Source organism: Anguilla rostrata, chromosome 7 (genome assembly GCF_018555375.3).
Source record: "Anguilla rostrata isolate EN2019 chromosome 7, ASM1855537v3, whole genome shotgun sequence".
Taxonomy (NCBI): Eukaryota; Metazoa; Chordata; class Actinopteri; order Anguilliformes; family Anguillidae; genus Anguilla; species Anguilla rostrata.
In genome coordinates, this window is record NC_057939.1 from 24,213,916 (window position 1) to 24,232,657 (window position 18,742).

At 41.3% G+C, this 18,742-nt stretch overlaps 1 protein-coding gene across 1 annotated transcript in view; it reads right to left on the reverse strand.

The window, feature by feature from the left end:
- Positions 1–18,742, reverse strand: part of arap2 (ArfGAP with RhoGAP domain, ankyrin repeat and PH domain 2) — a 132,271-nt gene that overhangs the window by 23,231 nt on the left and 90,298 nt on the right. The window contains exons 18-25 of the mRNA XM_064343836.1: positions 18,318–18,516; positions 16,772–16,835; positions 16,268–16,431; positions 15,637–15,849; positions 14,478–14,583; positions 10,844–10,991; positions 7,462–7,530; positions 260–334 (exon numbers count right to left, since the gene is read on the reverse strand). Of these exons, the coding sequence (XP_064199906.1) occupies positions 260–334; positions 7,462–7,530; positions 10,844–10,991; positions 14,478–14,583; positions 15,637–15,849; positions 16,268–16,431; positions 16,772–16,835; positions 18,318–18,516 (1,038 nt within the window). The remainder of the gene's footprint in view (positions 1–259; positions 335–7,461; positions 7,531–10,843; positions 10,992–14,477; positions 14,584–15,636; positions 15,850–16,267; positions 16,432–16,771; positions 16,836–18,317; positions 18,517–18,742) is intronic.

Here is an 18,742-nt window from a genome sequence, read left to right on the forward strand (position 1 = left end):
AATCACTAGCGTCAAATAAACCAGTGGCTCACCTCTTATGCTGATAAAATGGCATTAAATCACCACATATTTGATTTATTCACTTATTTGTAGTGAATTTATTCACTTATTTGATTTATTTGTAGTCCCACTTATTGGAGCAATCCCAACCCCCAACCACCACCCCCACTCCCCCCCCCCCCCCCCCTGCAAAAAAAAAGAAAAAAATACAAAGAAATATGCACACAAAGACTCACACACGAACAATGTCATCCTGTACCTTGATTATGCAGCAGCTCTCTGGCTCTTTCCTCTCCAGGTACGCCTCAAATATCAGGTCCCCAGCAGGCGAAAACTGCAACAGCACGACGACGTTAACAGGCTTCGTCAAAACACGCAGGCACCTAAAAATACCTTGCTCCATTTCATTTCAGCGGTTTGAAAGTACACTGGAATTACAGCACGCTCAGTTTAAACGTTTCACAGGGCACCTTTCCTGATTGAATTAATTGCCACGTATGGTTGTAATTGAGCAAAGCACATAGTGCTGTACGTTCTTCGCTCTCACCTTACCCACCATGGTTCTTTCACCACTGAATCTGCATCAGAAAATGCTAAACCTGTGTTTACAGGTTTATGCTCTACACTGTGAAAGTACAATAAAGATTACTGTGAGAGCCTTAAATGGTGTTACCATGCATCTGAACTACAACGCCCCACAGAATGAACCCAAGTGATTGCATCAATTGTGAGTATATATTAAAGAGATCTGGGGCTCAGCTTACTGCAGGGAGGGAATGAACATTTCAGAACTTTCATGCATAAAACAGTAAACAGTAGCCTGTAGCCAAAACACGTCATGCAGTCTTTTGTTTTTCGTAAAAAAACAAGGGCTGGACATCACTGTTACTGTACGAACAAGAAAAAAAAAAAAAATAGGAGGAATAAAAATAAGATTTTGATAATTGACAGCTGAAATCCCACAAGAGCACTGTAGAAATGTTAGGCTTGTGTTTTTGCAGGGCCTCCATCTTCCCTGGCCTTTGAGTGGTTAGTAGGAGATTGCTGAGGGTGAGTAATGCGTTGATGTGTAATCTGATGGAAACAGGCCAACCAAGAGAGAAGCGACCTGTGGAAATCACCCTCTGCTTGGTGGTTGACTGCTTGAATGGGTCAGCTACACTAAACGACTGAAAGATCCACATGATGCATTCAACGCTTTGCTATGTTCCCAGTGAATACTGCAGTACAGGTCCATACAGACGTGATACCTGAAAACCATTCATTTAGCATGGTGTGGTGTGTTTTGTCTCCTGCTTTACTTTTTCAGTGGATAGTCCAGGAAAGTGTACGGGGTTAAATACTGCAAGATCTTCTGCAGTACACCATCTACAGTGAACATTTACATTTGTGCATTCAGCAGATGCTGTTACCCAAGGAGGATTAACTAATGTGGATCCATAGGATTGGCAAGGAGCACAGCCAATTCATCAGTGTCAAAACCCACAGCATTCACTAATACCTTCAGCAAAAATCTAAATGCCACAGCAGATGCAAGAGGAAGATTGACAATGTAGTGCTTTACGTATGTAGCAGGTCAATCATAACGCAGACTTGTATGCTAATGATTCTGTTTTATTGGTGTTTTTCAGCAATCTTCAGAAAAGGTTCATGAAATCAAAAGCACTAAATGGTTTGACTGCGGCTACCCCACCCCAACACGCGCAGCCAGCAAAGCTGTGTAGTGCAGAATAATGAATTCAAAATAACTGATTGGTCTACTAATTGGCAACGTATGCCACAAGAGGTACTTATTCTAGAAAACTGGTTACCATTATATAAATATATTAATAAATAAACATAGACAATAAACGCAATATTTTGAACAGGAAACCTATTTCTCAGTACATATCCATAATATGCTGTTGATTCTCCCTTTTCTTCCGAGGCTGAACAAGTTATGGTCTTAAAATAAAAGGGCAATCAGCTTTCATTTAAACACCTTGTTACAGCAGTTTGATTAAATATGAAATTAAAGACAGTGAGAACAATACACGTTATTTAAAAGCTAGCGCAAAAGCCCCCCCCCCTTCAGGGGGGGTCTGTCAGCTTCCTGGAGACGGAGTGGCCAGAATGTATAGGGGGAACATTCAGATTTTTCACAGACGGCTCTTAGGACTCCAGTCCAGGCCATTTGTGATATGGCAAATCTCCTGCTTTTGACATTAGGGACAGGGAATGAGCTTCTATCACTGTTGTGAAAGGTGGAGTGAATGGCACATTGTGCAAAAATAGTGCAGTACTATGACTAAATACTATTACTATTGCTACTACTCTTATTACTACTCAATAATACTACTAGTATTAGTACTTACTACTGATACTACTTACTACTACTAGTACTGTGTATTACTGTTTACTGCTACTACTACCACTACCACCACTACTGCTACTACTACTGCTTACTACTACAACCACTACAGCAACAACTGATTACTGGAAATTTTTATTGCGACTAATTCTGTTTCTACTGAAATTTGAACTAGTGCAAATTCAAATGCTTTGCTTTTGAGAATAATGGAACTTTGTATTAGAAAGGCAGAAGCAGCTCAGATTCTCATTCACTCTCCCACCCAGTTCCTCTGAACCAGACTGAAAAAGCTGCTCACCCTTGTCTAGTGACGACCATACAAAAAGCCTCACAGCATGGCAGGGTAAAAGCTGTTTTTCTGTGCAGCTCTGAGCTGGCAGCAGCTGGGCACAGGGCCAGGCAAAGGGGAACATGGGAACAGATTTTTTTTTTTTTTTTTAAAGCCTTAAATCTTTCAACTTTCACACCACTGCTCATTCTGGCTGTCTGGCACCACTGCCAGCTGACAGAACTATTAAACTTCTTAAAAAAAAAAATACATGGCATGAAACCCAAAGGTGAAAATGAGAAAAGCAAAGACCTGTGTGTGTGTGTGTGTGTGTGTGCATGCAAGTACATGCATGTGTGCATGTGTGTGTGAGTGCACGTGTGAGTGTGTGTGTGTGTGAGCACTTAATATATGTACGTTGATTACTGAGTATTGTATCTTTTAACTATCATCTGATTAGCCAGCAGACATATGCTATATGCAACAAACATATCTGCTCATAACAGGCTAACTTCATTTGCTACCGCAGTCACTTGCTGTCTATGCAATAAAACACCCCTTTGCCTCAGCATTTCTGCCAGACTTTAAATTGTCTCTCCCTCCATACCATGTCTGCCTTCCCCCCGCACTGCAATCAGAGAGAGACTTTCGCTTGTCGGAAGGCGTTCTGGAAGGCATCGTACTTAAAAAAGGCTCCGAGAAAGACTCTGCAACAGGGGGGAAATGAACAGGTGGGCACACGTCCAAAGCAGGCAGGTGGGGGGCGCTAATGAAAGGGAGGCTAATACAAGTCACAGACGTCACAAACAGGTGCAGCCCGAAGGCTTTTAGGAAGGACGTGCCTTTTGATGTGCAGCAAAACCGGTAAGTGGCTTACATTAAAGGGGCACGTTATGTCAAATGGCCACAACCTGTTAGCACAGAGGGCACTCCTCTGCGCTCGGAGCGGTGCCTGATTAAATTGAACTTTTGACACCTTTCACACATTTAGCACAAACGTACTGTAGCCATGTGAAAATGGCAGGAAAATATATAAATACATTTTTCCCCTTGAAAAAGAGCTTACCATCAATTGGAGGCAGCAGGGTATTGACCTTATATTGTACATTGTTGGTTTTTTTTTATTTTTTTTTATTTTTGGGAAGCATTGAGTTTACCTTTGGTGAAAAAGCTAGAAAAATTAAAAAAATATATATAAAAATGAGAAATCATTTTATATTTCAAAAACAAATATTTGTGTTACTTTGTTTTTCAGTTATCTGGGCAAAGTGTTTCTTTCTGCGGTGGCTTCTGAGCAGGGAAAACAACCCTAAAGGTTAGCAGGCCGCAGACCCATTATCTGCTCTGCCTCCCTTCCACAAGATCCACTGCTTCCTTAGAATGGATTTCTGATCCACAGACTCAAGCGTATTTAAGGGCACCAGCCGAGCGGTGAGGTTGGTTGCGTGAGGAGAGACTGCTTTGTTGAGGTTTTAAAAAAAAATAAATAAATAAAAAATTACCTTTCCCATTATCCATTCATACATTCAATTATTTAAGTCATTATTCACTGTATACTCACCTATTCAAAAGAGCATTCACACATCACTTAAAATATTTAGATTATAATTCAGCAGATTAGTTTCCATTGTTTAAATGTTCCAGATGAAATTCACATGTGGCTAAAGTGCACATTCTCTGATTATATTTAAGGGTTTTTTTTTTTTCTTCTTAAATACATTTTGGTTTCATCACGTAGAAACTACAACATCTTTGATAAATAGTGCCCCAGGGCATCATAATGTTTGGGACAAATGGCGTACCAGGTGTTTCTGATTAGCCAGGTGTGTTCAATTGCTTCCTTATTGCAGGTGTAGGTACACTCGGGCAGTCTGTGCCGAGAAATGGAAATTACTTTAATAGCATGCAACGCATCTGACGCCATGACATCATCAGTGCGCGCCACATTCTAGATACTGGTCACACTCCACCACTGTGAAGGTCCCCCCTCCCCTCACCAGGTATAAAAGTTTGGGACAGTAATCACTCTCTCTCTTTTCGCCCTCTCTCTTCCTGCGTCCTCTCCCATTGCCCCTTGAGTGCCCACATACTGTGGAACTCATGTGGGCCTAACTCGAGTTCTCACAACTCTGTAGAACTCCAATTCAAAGGGCTTGCAGAACGCCTAAGATCGCGGCAGGCACCAATTTATCTAAACGCACAGATAAAGTCACCCCACATCTGGAAACCTCCACAAACGCCAACACCGTTCTCTCCAGGACCCCACAGCGACCACTGGAGGCCGCTACCTGCATGACAGGACAGTAAGACTGAGCAAACTTTCCAGGCAATAGTTTAGCTTAAGCCGCGTTTCCACCGCAGGAACTATACCCCGGAACTAGGAACCTTTTGAGGAACTCAGTGCGTTTCCACCGCAGGAACTAGGGTCTAAATTTAGTTCCGGGGGCTTTGTTTTACACCCCAAAAGGTTCCTGCTCGGGGGGTAGTACTTTCCGAAAGTACAGGAACCTTTTGGGTGGAGCTTGCAGCGCTGAACATTTCTGATTGGTCGAGTACTCGCAGCAGTTTTTTGTGTCTATTTTGAAAATATGCAGGCGATTTATTTTCATAATAACTTCAAATCAAACTTGTATGTCATGCGGCGCAGTAGCCTACTTTTGGTTATAGCCTGCCAACGTCTTGGAATTATAACGTGTGCTCTTCTGTTCTTTTCTTGCTTTAGTATTCGTTTTATAAAATGCTAAACATTCGTGCTGGGACAGCATATTACGTACTAAAACATTCAAACGGATTAATTCGGTTGCTGAATATTTTCTTCTGGATTTTCTTTGTTAGCCCGTTGTAATTGACTCAAAACGTTCGATACAGTTATGTGAGGTATGCGGTAGTTCTGCGTAATTCACACTGGTGATACAGTAAAAGCAAACTGGAAATCACCTTCCGCACTTTTTGTCAGGGTAAAATAACAGGTTGATTCTAGTAATCGTACCTTTAGCTTTTTCAGACTGCCGTAATTTTACTCTGCCATTCTTCAATTCCACAAAAAGACCAGGAAGACTATGGACTAATTTATGGTGCATGGTTCGCATTTGGAGGGCACACTTCGCTGCTCGGCTAGCAGTAACTTCGAAGGAAAACAAACGGTGGCTGTACCACTACTAATTTAAATTTTCACGCAAGTCTGAGTTTTCGTTCTATTCTTGTCATTTTGCGATTAGCCTATATAGAATTGACGATGAGAAAGTAATCAAACAGCAAATTGTTTACGACGTGTGCATGTTTTCTGCTGTTGTTGCCAGTTATATTGGAAATGTGAATGCATTCTGTCGCTTCGGATGTCAAGACATGAAAGCGAATGTTCGCATAAAAACATAATGAATGTGTTTGAGAGGATATATAAAACAGTTACAATCTGACTATTGGTCTGTCCTATTTGTTGCATAACGGTCCAAGTTCAACTACCAACGACAGTTTTGCTTGACAACGGTAAAATATGCTCAAACGGCTGCAGAAGAATATTTAAATTCCATGTGATTAAATGGATAAAAATCAATAAATACAAAAGTAACCATATATAGTCATTGTTGGTAACCCGTTGTATATAAGTGGAATAAACCCCTCCGGGCTGTCTCGGTTATTAGAAAATAATGTAGGCTACTTCGGTGGTAGTATGGGGTTACAGAAGAAATCATATGACAGATGGACTGACGACAACGTCGCTTTTTCATACGTCAGTGGGCTAATTTGCCTAATCTTCGCGGGACTTTAGACCCCGGTGGAAACGCAGACAACCATTGGCTGAAGGAACCTTTTAGTTCCTGGTAAAGTAGTTCCTGGGACTGAAAGTTGTGGAAACGCGGCTTTAGTCTGCATTGAGTTTAATGTGACATTGTGCGTTTCCATTTTGTTTATAGTAATTTGCGCTGGCGATGTAAACTTAGGAAAACAATCCTATGCATGGTCTTTCTCTCTCTTTCTCCCCGACTAACTTCACAACCCTAACGACATCACACTCAATGTATAGTCGGTAGTGGGCGAATAACTAGCTTGGTTGCATGTATTGCTGAACAGCTGACGTTACGCTTCACTCTCCGGCACTACCGGAAGCAATACTCCTTCCTAGCTGAGCTCAGTTATTCAGCCACGCCGGTTACACTGTACACCACACACACACGACCACCCGCCGTTTACCCTTCCCCCTTTCGTCCACAAAGGGACACGTACGCACACGCAACCACACACACGCACCCCTACCTTCCCGTATTTAGAAGTTTCCCCATTTAGATTAGTTTGTGTATGTTCTGTTTGTATGTTTGTTTAATAAATCATTGTATTAAACCCGTGTCTGTTTTGATGTTGCTGGAACGTGAGAATCTGAGTCTATCCAATAGCCTATCCAAGAATTACATCCTTCCGGTTATCTCTTAAATCTTTGATTTAATTATTTGATCCTTAATATTTGTATTTTGATTATTAATAGAAGTTCCAAATTTATGGTCGAATAGTCTGGATAACTAATTTTATGAGACTGATTTTTAATTGTGCGGTTATACCGCTTTGCCTACATAAGTGGTGCCCAATGTGAGAATATAGAAATATAATCCCGACAGAAGTGGTGCCCCGTGTAAGGCTATATTGTCATTTCCCCGACACAGGTATGAGAGAGCTTTAGGTCTCTAGTTTTGATTCTAGCCTCTTGATCACCTTTGAAATGAAACAGATCTTCCATTGCAAAACACTGATCTATTTTTCAGACCAATAGTTCATGTCAAACAACTATGATTCATGTGAGTCATAAGATTCAAGCCTTTATCAATTTGCTGCATGTCGAAAAATCGCTTACCATCGTGTCTTTCCATTTGGTGATAAAACCGTTCTCCATTTCCATTTGCTTGACTTGGTCTTTGTGAACCTGCCAGACAGAATTTTTCACTGGTTAATTTATTAGAGATACAGACACTGCCTAATTAGGAATAAGTGTATCACAGGCTACCCATCACAGCTTTGCAGGGAGTCACTTTCAAGTGCACTGTTTTAACAGTAGATTTGTCTTCAAAACTCCAGCGTACAAAATTTCAATTAGTTTAAAAATGAAACTTCACTTTGATATTGGCCTCAAACTCAGAGTATGCCATTTTTTAAAATAGATTTTCAAAGCTCTCCCATGCTTTCAGGAGGAACCAAAAAAAATAATAAATAAATTAAATAAAATCATTTTCAACATTTTCTGTTTTCATAAAATTATTTGCTTTTCATTGCTTGAGAAATGCAGTGAAAGACCATTGTAAAAAAAGAAATAATAAGTCAATGTGTTTCAAACTGATAAAGGAGCAGGCACTAGCATCTTCTGGAGTGTGCTGTTCTAATTAACATCTCGGTTGTTTTATGTAGACCTCCGTATATTCAGTGCAATTTTCTATCATTGCTTTCGCTGAATGGCTATTTGTCATGCGAGTGATTGCATCCCAAACTGATTTGAAAAAAGAATACCCCAAACTGAATACAAGGAGCTGAGGCATGCAAAGGAATTAGCATCCCACACTGCTCCCAATCCCATTAGAACGGCAGTGTTCCAAGTGCAACACTGATATAATTCCCCATGTCACGCTACACCAGCACAGCCATGTTTCATGTGCAGCACTGATATAATTCCCTACATCACAATACAGTGCTGCAGAGTAGTCACCACTGGGCCCTATTCTATAACTTTCAGCAGTTCTCTGTAAGTTTACTTTACCTAAATGCAGTGTGATAATTGATAAGTCATTTAGATGACTGTTTGTTGCAGCACAATGTTTAGTTAAAATTTTAACAGAAACGACAAACAAAGCTTTTGGAATTGTCCGTATAGTTATTCACATAGGATTTTAGCAGACTTAAACCTTTAAAACCTCTAGAGAGTGCACACCCAGTTGGAGGTCTGTGGGGATTTTTCCAGGTCAGGCATATTTTATGAAAAAAAAGATCAATTAAATTAACCACCTCCTTCACTTTGTGTAACTCCAACAGCCTCTATGACCTCAGCTGTGAGCGGTTGTATGCCTGCAGGCACTCTTGCAAATTGCAGTGGCTCATTCGGTGAAAACACATGTTGCTGAAAGTGTTCTGAGGTTTTGTGCTCAATTAAGCCCAGATCAGCAGCTTTCACAGCAAAAGAATAAAAAACAATACAATAAAAAAAAAAATATAAAACAGTGCTGTCCCTCATAAACCACTGTAGTGCACCAGCCACAGGCAAAGAATCTTCACCGAGCAAGCCTTTTATACAGCATGACACTGTGCTACACAGACTCCTACAATAAAGAATACAATATCCACCATAAAAAAGCTCATAATGGCATACAGAAATAAACTTTGAAATGACTCAGATCATGTATTAGTTTGGGCCATTACAAAATTTGGTTAATGCTATACACACGGTCTGCCGATCCTGACAACATAGTCACTACTGTGCTTACTAACTTTTCTGTAACACGCTTATTAAATCACCGGTTGTAGCCTTTGTGTTACCTTTTTATAGAAAGTTATTTTACAGGAAAGTGCAGGTTGTAAGGATAATCAGTGATTACCCTCTGCTTCCTACTTCAAAAAAATCCAAGAGGGATTGGAGGAAGGACTTTTGGAAAAGAGGACCAGTTACCACTCTGGATGGCGTGGATCCCATCTCTCCACTAGTTGTCCATGAGATCCTGCAATTTGCGCTGAGCCTGTATATATGCTTATAATAGCATATTTAGGATATACATATCTAACTCCCTGCTTTGCTGTACAATAAACACTCACTAGTGTTTTTCATATCACTTTGTGCTCAGCTGGGTCACCTTTCAGGTCGTGGTTATTGTAGAGGTGGCTTTGTGTTACGTCCACTAGTGTACAACTGGTTATTGTAACACAGGTGGATTTTGGGTCCTAACAACAGGCATAGGTCCACATCATGCCACTCAAAATTGTGCTTTTTAATTGTCAACTTCTCTTGGAGGCAGGACTTTCACTATACAGACTGAGGTTTTTTCAAGAATTTTTCATCGGAGTGTCTTTTTCACATTCTTCCACAATAGAAAAAGAGCTTCTCCATAATTTCCAGGAATCCGAGTTGAAAATGTGCATGTACAAGCAAAATTAGTGATGTCACAAATACGCCAAACCTATCATGGCCCACAATGAAAAGATATGCAAATTAAAGAAGAGCAATGTGGTAAACAGAAACAGTGCAGACAGCTGACTAGTTAGTGAAATTGTTGTGATAGTTGGTGGGTTGAACATGGCAGACTGCACAGCTTTAGGGCTGTGCAATCCCACTGAAGGAACTTAGTTCCACGCGTTACCAAAGGAGCTCATTCCAAAACAAAAAATGGGCAGAATTTGTTCATAAAAATTAAGTGCATGTACCTGAAAGCATAGAGGGAATCCATGTTTGTAGCGCACACTTTAAAGACGACTGCTTCCAGCACCTCATGCAGAAGTCGATGGGTTTTGTGAAGAAATTAATTTTAAATCCAGATGCCATGCCTACTATATATCATGGAACCACAGCAGCAAGCATTGCCAATTTGCATATTCATAGATTCTAGCATTCTCAATGAGAGTAAAGGTATAGAGATACTACTAAGCCATTTTGAGCAGTTTATTGAACCATACTAAAATTATTATTCAATATAGAATATTTTGATTTGGTTTTAAAATACATATGGAGGGGTACTTCACAACCAGTTTACCAAGACTGGTTCTATTTACGCAATCAAACAAATTCAACGCCCCCATTCGCAATTTTGCAGGAGCAGACACCCATAAAAAGGATCAGAAACAATGTGGGATGCTTACACGCCCACATTACAAGGCGCTAAGAGATGGACACGAAACAACCAGGCACAAGCAGCGAGAGAACCTCAGGATAAAGAAAGCTTCAATTTACAGCTCAGGAAATATAGGTAATGGTCAACGAGGTACAGCTTCACATGGCCATATTATAGTGTAGCAATACAACACCAACGGAGATGATAAAAATTTGGAATAACATCACATAATATTGGATATTATTGATGATACTGTCAATGGCAGTTAAAAGTACTACAATATGACAGGCCTCTGTGGAAAAAAAAATCATGTTGAGAATTGCTTATTGACATCAATTACATTTCAAAATCAAAAGTGCTTCAACTGACCCAGAAATTAGAGGCCAGGACAGGCGCTAAATTCCAAAAAAAAAATAAAAAATAAACACTCACATCAAACAGATCCACGTAATTGTTGATCAGATCCTCTACTACACGGATTTCCTCTTTGGTCTGGCCCTCAGTCTGGAACAGGCAGGAGGAGAAGACGGAGGCCAGGCGGTCAGTCTGCATCTGGTTTATCTGTGAGCATTTCTGGACCCTGCATCGGAAAGAGCGAGGACATAGAACTGCTCACCTTCCCATACAGCGATTCTGGATACCTGTACTGTTTCCTGTGCCTCTAAACAGTACAAATAACTAGTGGTGCTGTATGGGGGGCAGGGGGTGTAGCTAGTACAATGACAGGGAGGCCCAGACTAGCAGGGGCCCTCAAAAAATTGCACTGTAATTGTGCAGGGATGGCCCTGGGTGGTGGGGCCCAATGCCAGATCTTTTCATGATGCCCAAAATCCCTGGTGATACCCCCTGCTAGTATCAGATAAATTGATAATAATACGACATATAACAATAATCATGACTGTAATATTACATACACATAGATTGCATTTTAGTGTAAAATCAACTCTGAGAGTGCGTCTAATTCTGACAGAGTACATGTGACTCTAGACTATTGAACTCATACCATAAAAACTCTGTTAGAGGTGATATAACATCGGGAACTTCAACTGGAACTGGAATTGAAAATGAATGAAGACAAGATGGAGGCCATTCAAGGGCATTGCTAGGTTTCAGATATGCAGTCTCATTTGATCCTTGATTAGAGCTTTTTCCCAAGACAGGCAGTATTAAAGCAGATGAACACACAGAATATCCCTAGGCTGGAGAGCAAAAAAAAGTGAGTGATCCACACAAATTGGGGAGAAATTAGTCCCCCAACGACATAACGTGCAAACACTAAAAACCATATTTATGATTGAGGAGAGAATTTTCATATGAGACCGGATCATTTAAATGTAATTTTCTTTTTTTTATGTCCCTTTTCAGATAAAAATCCAGGGAGAGAAAATGATCAGAGCCAGCTTAAATAGATCATTTGGCAAAAAGTGGCGGCCATATCCCATCTGCCATTCACGGCAAATGAACAAAGAAAACGGAATGGATTCCGTCTCCGGGGTCTGTTTTCAGCTGAAGTCTCTGTGCTGAGGCGAAGCGTTGTAGTAAATTACATCTACCACCCACCATAAATGTCTTCTGCCTCCATCATCATAGCCCAGCTGCACAGCGGCCAGTCGTTTAGACGTGGCATAAATAGCGCATACCCATAATGCAAAGCATTGTTCAACGCGGCGCCCGAGTGCCACGGGCATTCAGAACCCTGGGAATGAACACGTTCAATTGACCTTAAGTATGAAAATGCTCAAAGTGCTGTCCCCAACTTCAGAGTCACCACAGTTACCTCTGCAGGGTCTCCAAAGGGATGAAAACTTTGGACAGTTATGTCCTATAAATTCGACTGTGGGGGAAAAAAAAAGGTACACCCTTTGTGCGTGTGTGTGTGTGTGTGTGTGTGTCAGTGTCTGTGTGTGTTTGTGTGTGTGCTTTCATGCGTGTGTGTGTGTGTGTGTGTGTGTCTATGTGTGTGTGTGTTTCGATGTGTTCTTTTCTCCCCTTCTTGTTTAGCAGGTGGGTGTCATCAACATTCAAATGAAACCTTTCAGTCATTGTTATTCACATTCAGGAGCTTATGAAGGGCTTATATAGATTCTGTGGGAGAATGAGAGCCGTGCCTGCGTGTTTGCATTGTGGCATTTCATCATTGGTTTTAATGACAAATGACAAACACGGAGGATTGCATGTCAATGGCCTGACATAAACAGCTAGCACTGCCAAGCCAGTAGACTTACCAACATCATCCTGTTCTTATTAGTCGCCCACAGGTTTTATTCAACACTGTGTGTGTGCGTGAGTGTGCGCGTGTGCGTGTGTGCGTGTGTGTGTGTGTATGTGTTCGTGTGCATGTGTGTGTGTGTGCATGCAAGTGAGAGGATTTTCCAAGTATTTACCCCTTCCTGATTTCCCCTATTATTGAAATGTTCTCACACTGAATGGTTTCAGATCTTTAGACTAAATGTAAACAAAGGGGACCTGAGTGAAGACACTTTTTTCCCCTTTTGTTTTAAGAAAAAAGTTGTTAAACACCCATATCAACCATGTGAAAAAAGTAATTGCCCCCTGACAATAAACTGTTTCCACCACCTATAGCAGCAAAAACTGCAATCAAACACTTATAATTTGTACTTATAATAACGCTTCTCAGTCTTTCACATTGCTACTTTGCAAAACTGCTTTAATTCAGACTAATTGGTAGGTTTTCCAGCATGAACTGCTTGTTTTAGGTCATTATCACCTCTCTACCACGTTCAAGACAGAAGTTGACTATGCCCCTTAAAACCTTTTGTTTCTTTTCAGCCATTCAGACGTGGACTTGATTTTGTGTTTTGGATCATTGTCTTGCTGCATAACCAAACTACACTTAAGAATTGTCTGGCAAAGAGCACAATTCATGATTCCTTCAATAATGGCAAGTTGTCCAGATCCCGATGCAGCAAGGCATCCCCACACTATCACACTACCACCACGTTTGACTGTTATGATGTTCCTGCTGTGAAATGCTGTATTTGCTTTACACCAGACATGATGGGACCCGTGTCGTCCAAAAAGTTCAAATTTTGACTTGCGGTCAAAGGACATTATCCCAAAAGGCTTGGGGATCATCCATTTTTTTCTGTAAACTGGAGACGAGCATTGGTGTCTTTTGGTTGGCAGTGGTTTCCACTTTGCTACTCTCCCATGGATCCCATTTTTACTGTGTCACTTTCTTATTGTGGAGTCATGAACATTGACCTTGGCTGAGTCTAGAGAGGCCTGCAGTTCTTTGGATGTTCTTCTGGGATCTTAAGATACTTCCTGGATGCACTGTTACTGTGCCCTTGGAGACATATTGACAGGCCGTCCACTCCTGGGATGATTCACCGCTGTTCCAAATGTTTTACATTTGGAGATAATGGCTCTCACTGCGGTTCAGTGGAATCCCAGGGCCTCGGCTTCGTAACAATTACAATGTTTATATCTCATGTTTTTATCTTCTGGAATTTCCTTTGATCGTGGCTTGTAGAAATTTGATCATTTCAGTCTGATGGTAAGGTTCAATATGACTGAGGTTTAGATTCAACAGGGCAGGCTGCAATCAAGTCAGGCTGTATTCAATAAGCTGAATTTAATTATTAATGAACTTTGGTTAATTGGTTGATTGTGTAACTAAGGGAGCGGTTTTTCACATGGATGATGCATGCATGTTTGACAACATGTTTTAACAATTATAAATAATTGCTAAAAAAAATTGTGTTTACTATTTCCCTTTGTCTAATTACATTTTGTCTGTTACATTTTGTCAAAATATCTGAAATCATTCAGTCTGAAAATAATATGCAATAATAGATAAAATCAAGAAGGGGGCAGATAGTTTTCATGGAACTGTATGGATGTGTGTTTATGTAAGTGAGTGTGTGTCAGTGTATGTGGCTTACTCTATATATAAAAATAAAATTGTTTTATTGTTTTACATGGCTACTCCAACCACCATAAAATGGCTCCTGGATGCAGTGGGAGGTCTATCTGCAGTAACTTAGCAGTCTACAGAAGAAGCATCATGACATACACTGCAAGGGCCGTGACACCCCTTTACCTGTACAGGTGCTGCAGTAGAGCAGCCAGGGTGGTCCTGTTGATATGGGGCAAACTCTGGATCAATGTCCTGTACTTCTCCACTCTGTGCTTTACATCGTCCAGGTCTGAGAAAAAACACAACAGTCCACATCACTTCCAAAAACATTAACCCACGTCACCACCAAAAACACAATAACCCACATCACTGCCAAAAACACAACAACCCACGTCACTTCCAAAAACATTAACCCGCGTCACCAACAAAAACACAATAACCCACATAACCCACATCACCGCCAAAAACACAACAACCCACATCACTGCCAAAAACATGTTAACCCATGTCACTGCCAAAAACACGATATTCCCCATCACTGCCAAAAACACAACAGTCCACATCACCGCCAAAAACAAGACAATCTATGTTATTGCCATCTCTTTTTCGGCAGGGAGATGAGGGGGCAAAACTTGTCTGAGATACAAAAAAAACCATCTTCCATGAGATAGTTGACTGTAGAGGGGAACTACCCCAGCCAGTAAACCACCAGCACTCACTAGCTGCATAGTAGCGGCCAGCCAATGCCATCGCGGTCTGCCGATGGTCCAATTGTGCCGCGTTTGGAAAACCACTGACTGACACTACAGCGATACACTAGCAAAAGGTTGAGTAGAGGTGTTCAAGACTACACAACCGCTGTCGAATAGTCCTGCCGCTAGTTACTACTGTAGCGCTAAATTGCGCTAAATCGATCGATGGTGGTCCAACAGGTACTTGCTGGGATGGGATCTTAAGAGGAGAATGAAGTGGAAGCATTATTTTTTACAATCCTATGAAATTTTTTATTTGCACACAAACAAGGACATTTAAACCCATCTTTTTAAGGATTCAGATCTCATCCATATGGACTGAAAAATGTGTAAATGGAATTCAAATGCAGTGTGAAGTCTTTATATCCTCCTTTTGATCATACGTTATTGGTACAACATTATGTACGAAGTGAGGGATCTTCCACTATACTACAGACTAAACACTGACAATATACAAAAGATTTGTCAGTCATGAGCTACAGCCCAAACAATGACACCCAGCATGCATATGTAAGATTCTTCCATATTGAGCTACAAACCAAGCACTGACACCTAGTACTTATAAGATTAATCGGTATAGAGTTACTGACCTAACACTGACACCCAGTATGGGTAGAGCTCCTTAGTGAGCAAGGCATCTTCTGTCCCGGATAAAAACCTCTTGAGCACGTCGGTGACGTCCTCCAGCTGGTGCTCCCCGACCCTCAGCTTCACACTCCGCGCGTCTGTCCTGAAGCTTTCCAGCAGCTGAGACACACGCCCCGGGTCACCGCTATTCTGATAAACCCCTTCCTGGCACAGGCCTGAAGAGGGAAAGCCCCAGGACAATGGCTTATGACAGTCTTATGTAGTGCTTATGAAAGGGCTATGTACACATTTAAAAAATGCAGCAGGTGCATCTACGCATACGTAATTTCCCCCCCCAAAATCTTTGCCTCTCGCTGCACTCTCACGTGTGCTGTGAAGCATGCAGTAATGTATGATCACATGATAAATTGTTAATGTGGCTATGATGGCCTTTCCATGCAGCGCTTATGAAAAATCTACACATGCATTATGAAAATGCAGTGAATAAATTATAGGCTAACCCTAACAAGGGTCCTTGGGGGACGCCTGTGCACCTGTGTCTTATTATTCCTTATTATCTTAGCGGTGTTAGTAAGTGTTTAGTTCCCTGCCTGGCACATGCATGATATTTGAGGAATTTCCCAGCATGCTCACCGTACTGGGTGGCGAAAGCGATGCAGCTGTCCACCACCATGGGGATGTTGTTTCTGCTGAGCTGCTGGCTTCCCAGAGCTCTGCCGTCAGTGCCGGCAGCCTGCTGGATGGCCGTGTGCCACAAGGCAAAGTCCAACCTAGTGTAGCCATGGATGTACACTGTCCTAAGGGAATAAGAGCCAAGACGTATACTGTAAGTACACGCATGCACATATGCGTACAAACACACACAGAGGCGTGCATGCATACAGACACTCATCAAGAAATGTGAACATATTTAAATTTTCTTAAATCTGAAATGTACCATAACAGTTTGTTTTGCATTTGAGGAAAATCTTTGTAAGATAATTTCAGATAAATGTAAAACATTAGCACAGACAGGGATAACCAGAGGAAGGCAAAGACATTCAGTATAGACATTAAAGGCTATAGGCAGACAGCATCAATCACACATTAACTGGAGGCAGAGAGACAGTGAAGGGTTATTCTGTAGAAATACCCAACCTTCCACTCTCCACCATCAGCAGGACCTCCATCCTCTCTTCACCTTCAGTGTGTGTCGAAACCGCTGTGGAAAACAAAACGCGCACACACACACACAAATCAAGAAATGATGTCAAATGAAGATAATCACATATGAAAGTTTAAAATTATATTTCTTATTTTTTCCACTCCACATTGCACTTTCCAGGCAATCCATGTGGAATAAAAATGAAATAAAATAAACAAAAGGCTCCAAATGCTTCACTCCAGGGTTAATAGCATTTCCTTGTTTTTGTGTACAACAGAAAATAAACTTCTTTTTTCCCGAGAAAAGAAAGTAAAAAATAAGTAGAGCATAAATCCTAGTGTCACCAGTCATCGGAAATTACACCCTGCTAGGAGGCTGACGGCCTGGGTGATTTCCATACTCTTCCTCGCGCGTCTCTTCCTTACCAATCCTACAGCGAATGTGTTTTAACACCTGTGTGTGTCTGGCTCCTGCTCATCGGGACTGCATACCACTTCACGGGGCACATTGCGGAAGAAAAACCCAAATGGAAAAAACCAAATGGAAAAGACTAAATTATTATGAAGAGAGCAAAAAAAAAAAAAAAACTTTTTTTTTAAATCTGGTTTTGTTTGTTCTGGTCTCCATACATCTCAGAGCTGTTTGGAAACAGCAGTTCTCGGGAAGAACGCCTCCCTTCCTCGGGGTTCTGTGGCTTCAGATTCATTACAGTTGTAAACAGAATATATTTCCTCGCATCAAAAACCGGCTAACAAGTTAACGCCACCAATTATTCGCTCTTTTTAAATGCCATTAAAAATCACTGAAAGGCATTTTATTCCGTGTGCGCTTTGTCTCTGAACAGCGGGGTTTGATCCTTCAATAACCCTCCTGTTGCTTTTTTTCCACACTTCAATTAATGGCTTTTAATCCCATGTTATAGGAGGAGAGTCTCCCCAGCCCCTTCGTTCCCCACAGAAACACAGTTAAAGGCCATTTAGGTGATGTTTAATTTTTATAACAAACACTTCTGGAGCATCGTAATTCGAATGAGGCGGTGGAACTTAAATCTCGCCTTAGGTGAGCGGGAGGCTCTGCACCATTCCATTTGATCCAGAGAGGGGACTTAAATGGATTAACAGATTTATTGATTTTTTTTTTCCACATCTTTCCGGCCAAATCGATTCAGCCGTCATTCCTCTCCGTGCCACGGGAAAGAGCATGGCCAGCAAAAGACTGACTTCCAGATAATAGGATGCCGCTCACCCAAATTATTAGGATGTTATGCATACATACATGACACCAGGACAAGCTCCTACAGCACATGCAGTTATTGGCGAAATATGATGTGCTTGTAATATCTTAATATACCATCCTACATGACCAAGTCCAATATTGGATTTTGTTGGGTTTCACAAAGGATTTTGGTTTGTGGTATCCTGTGGTGTATGGATGTGAGAATAAAAATTGATGTGTGCATGTGTTTATGTGACAGCGGGCTTGTGTGTGCGTGTGCATACGTGTGTGTGTGTGTGTGTGCGTGTGTGTGTAGGTGCTCACTCAGCTCCTGTAAGCGTTTCAGCTGCAGTTCTCCCTCCTCTTCACCCTCGTCTCCAGAGCTGAAGAACAAACTGCAGTTTTCCAGAAGGAACCAGCCCAACCTCCAGTGGTACAGGTCATGACCTTCCTTATAGTACAACCGTCCGATCAAATCATAATCTCGGCTCAACATGTGCACTACAGCAGGAGGAATGAAGCACTGAGAGAGAGAGAAAGAGAAAGAGAGACAGACAGACAGAGAGAGAGAGAGAGAGAGAGATAGAGAGAGAGAGAGAGAGAGAGGGAGAGAGAGAGAGTTTGTATGAAGACCTTTGGACGTTCTACATTGTTTAATCAATTTTTACATCATTGTTATAAATCCTTGTGAAACCTGTAATAGCTTATTAAAAGTACTTGTAGCTCATATGACAGTCTAAGACATAAAG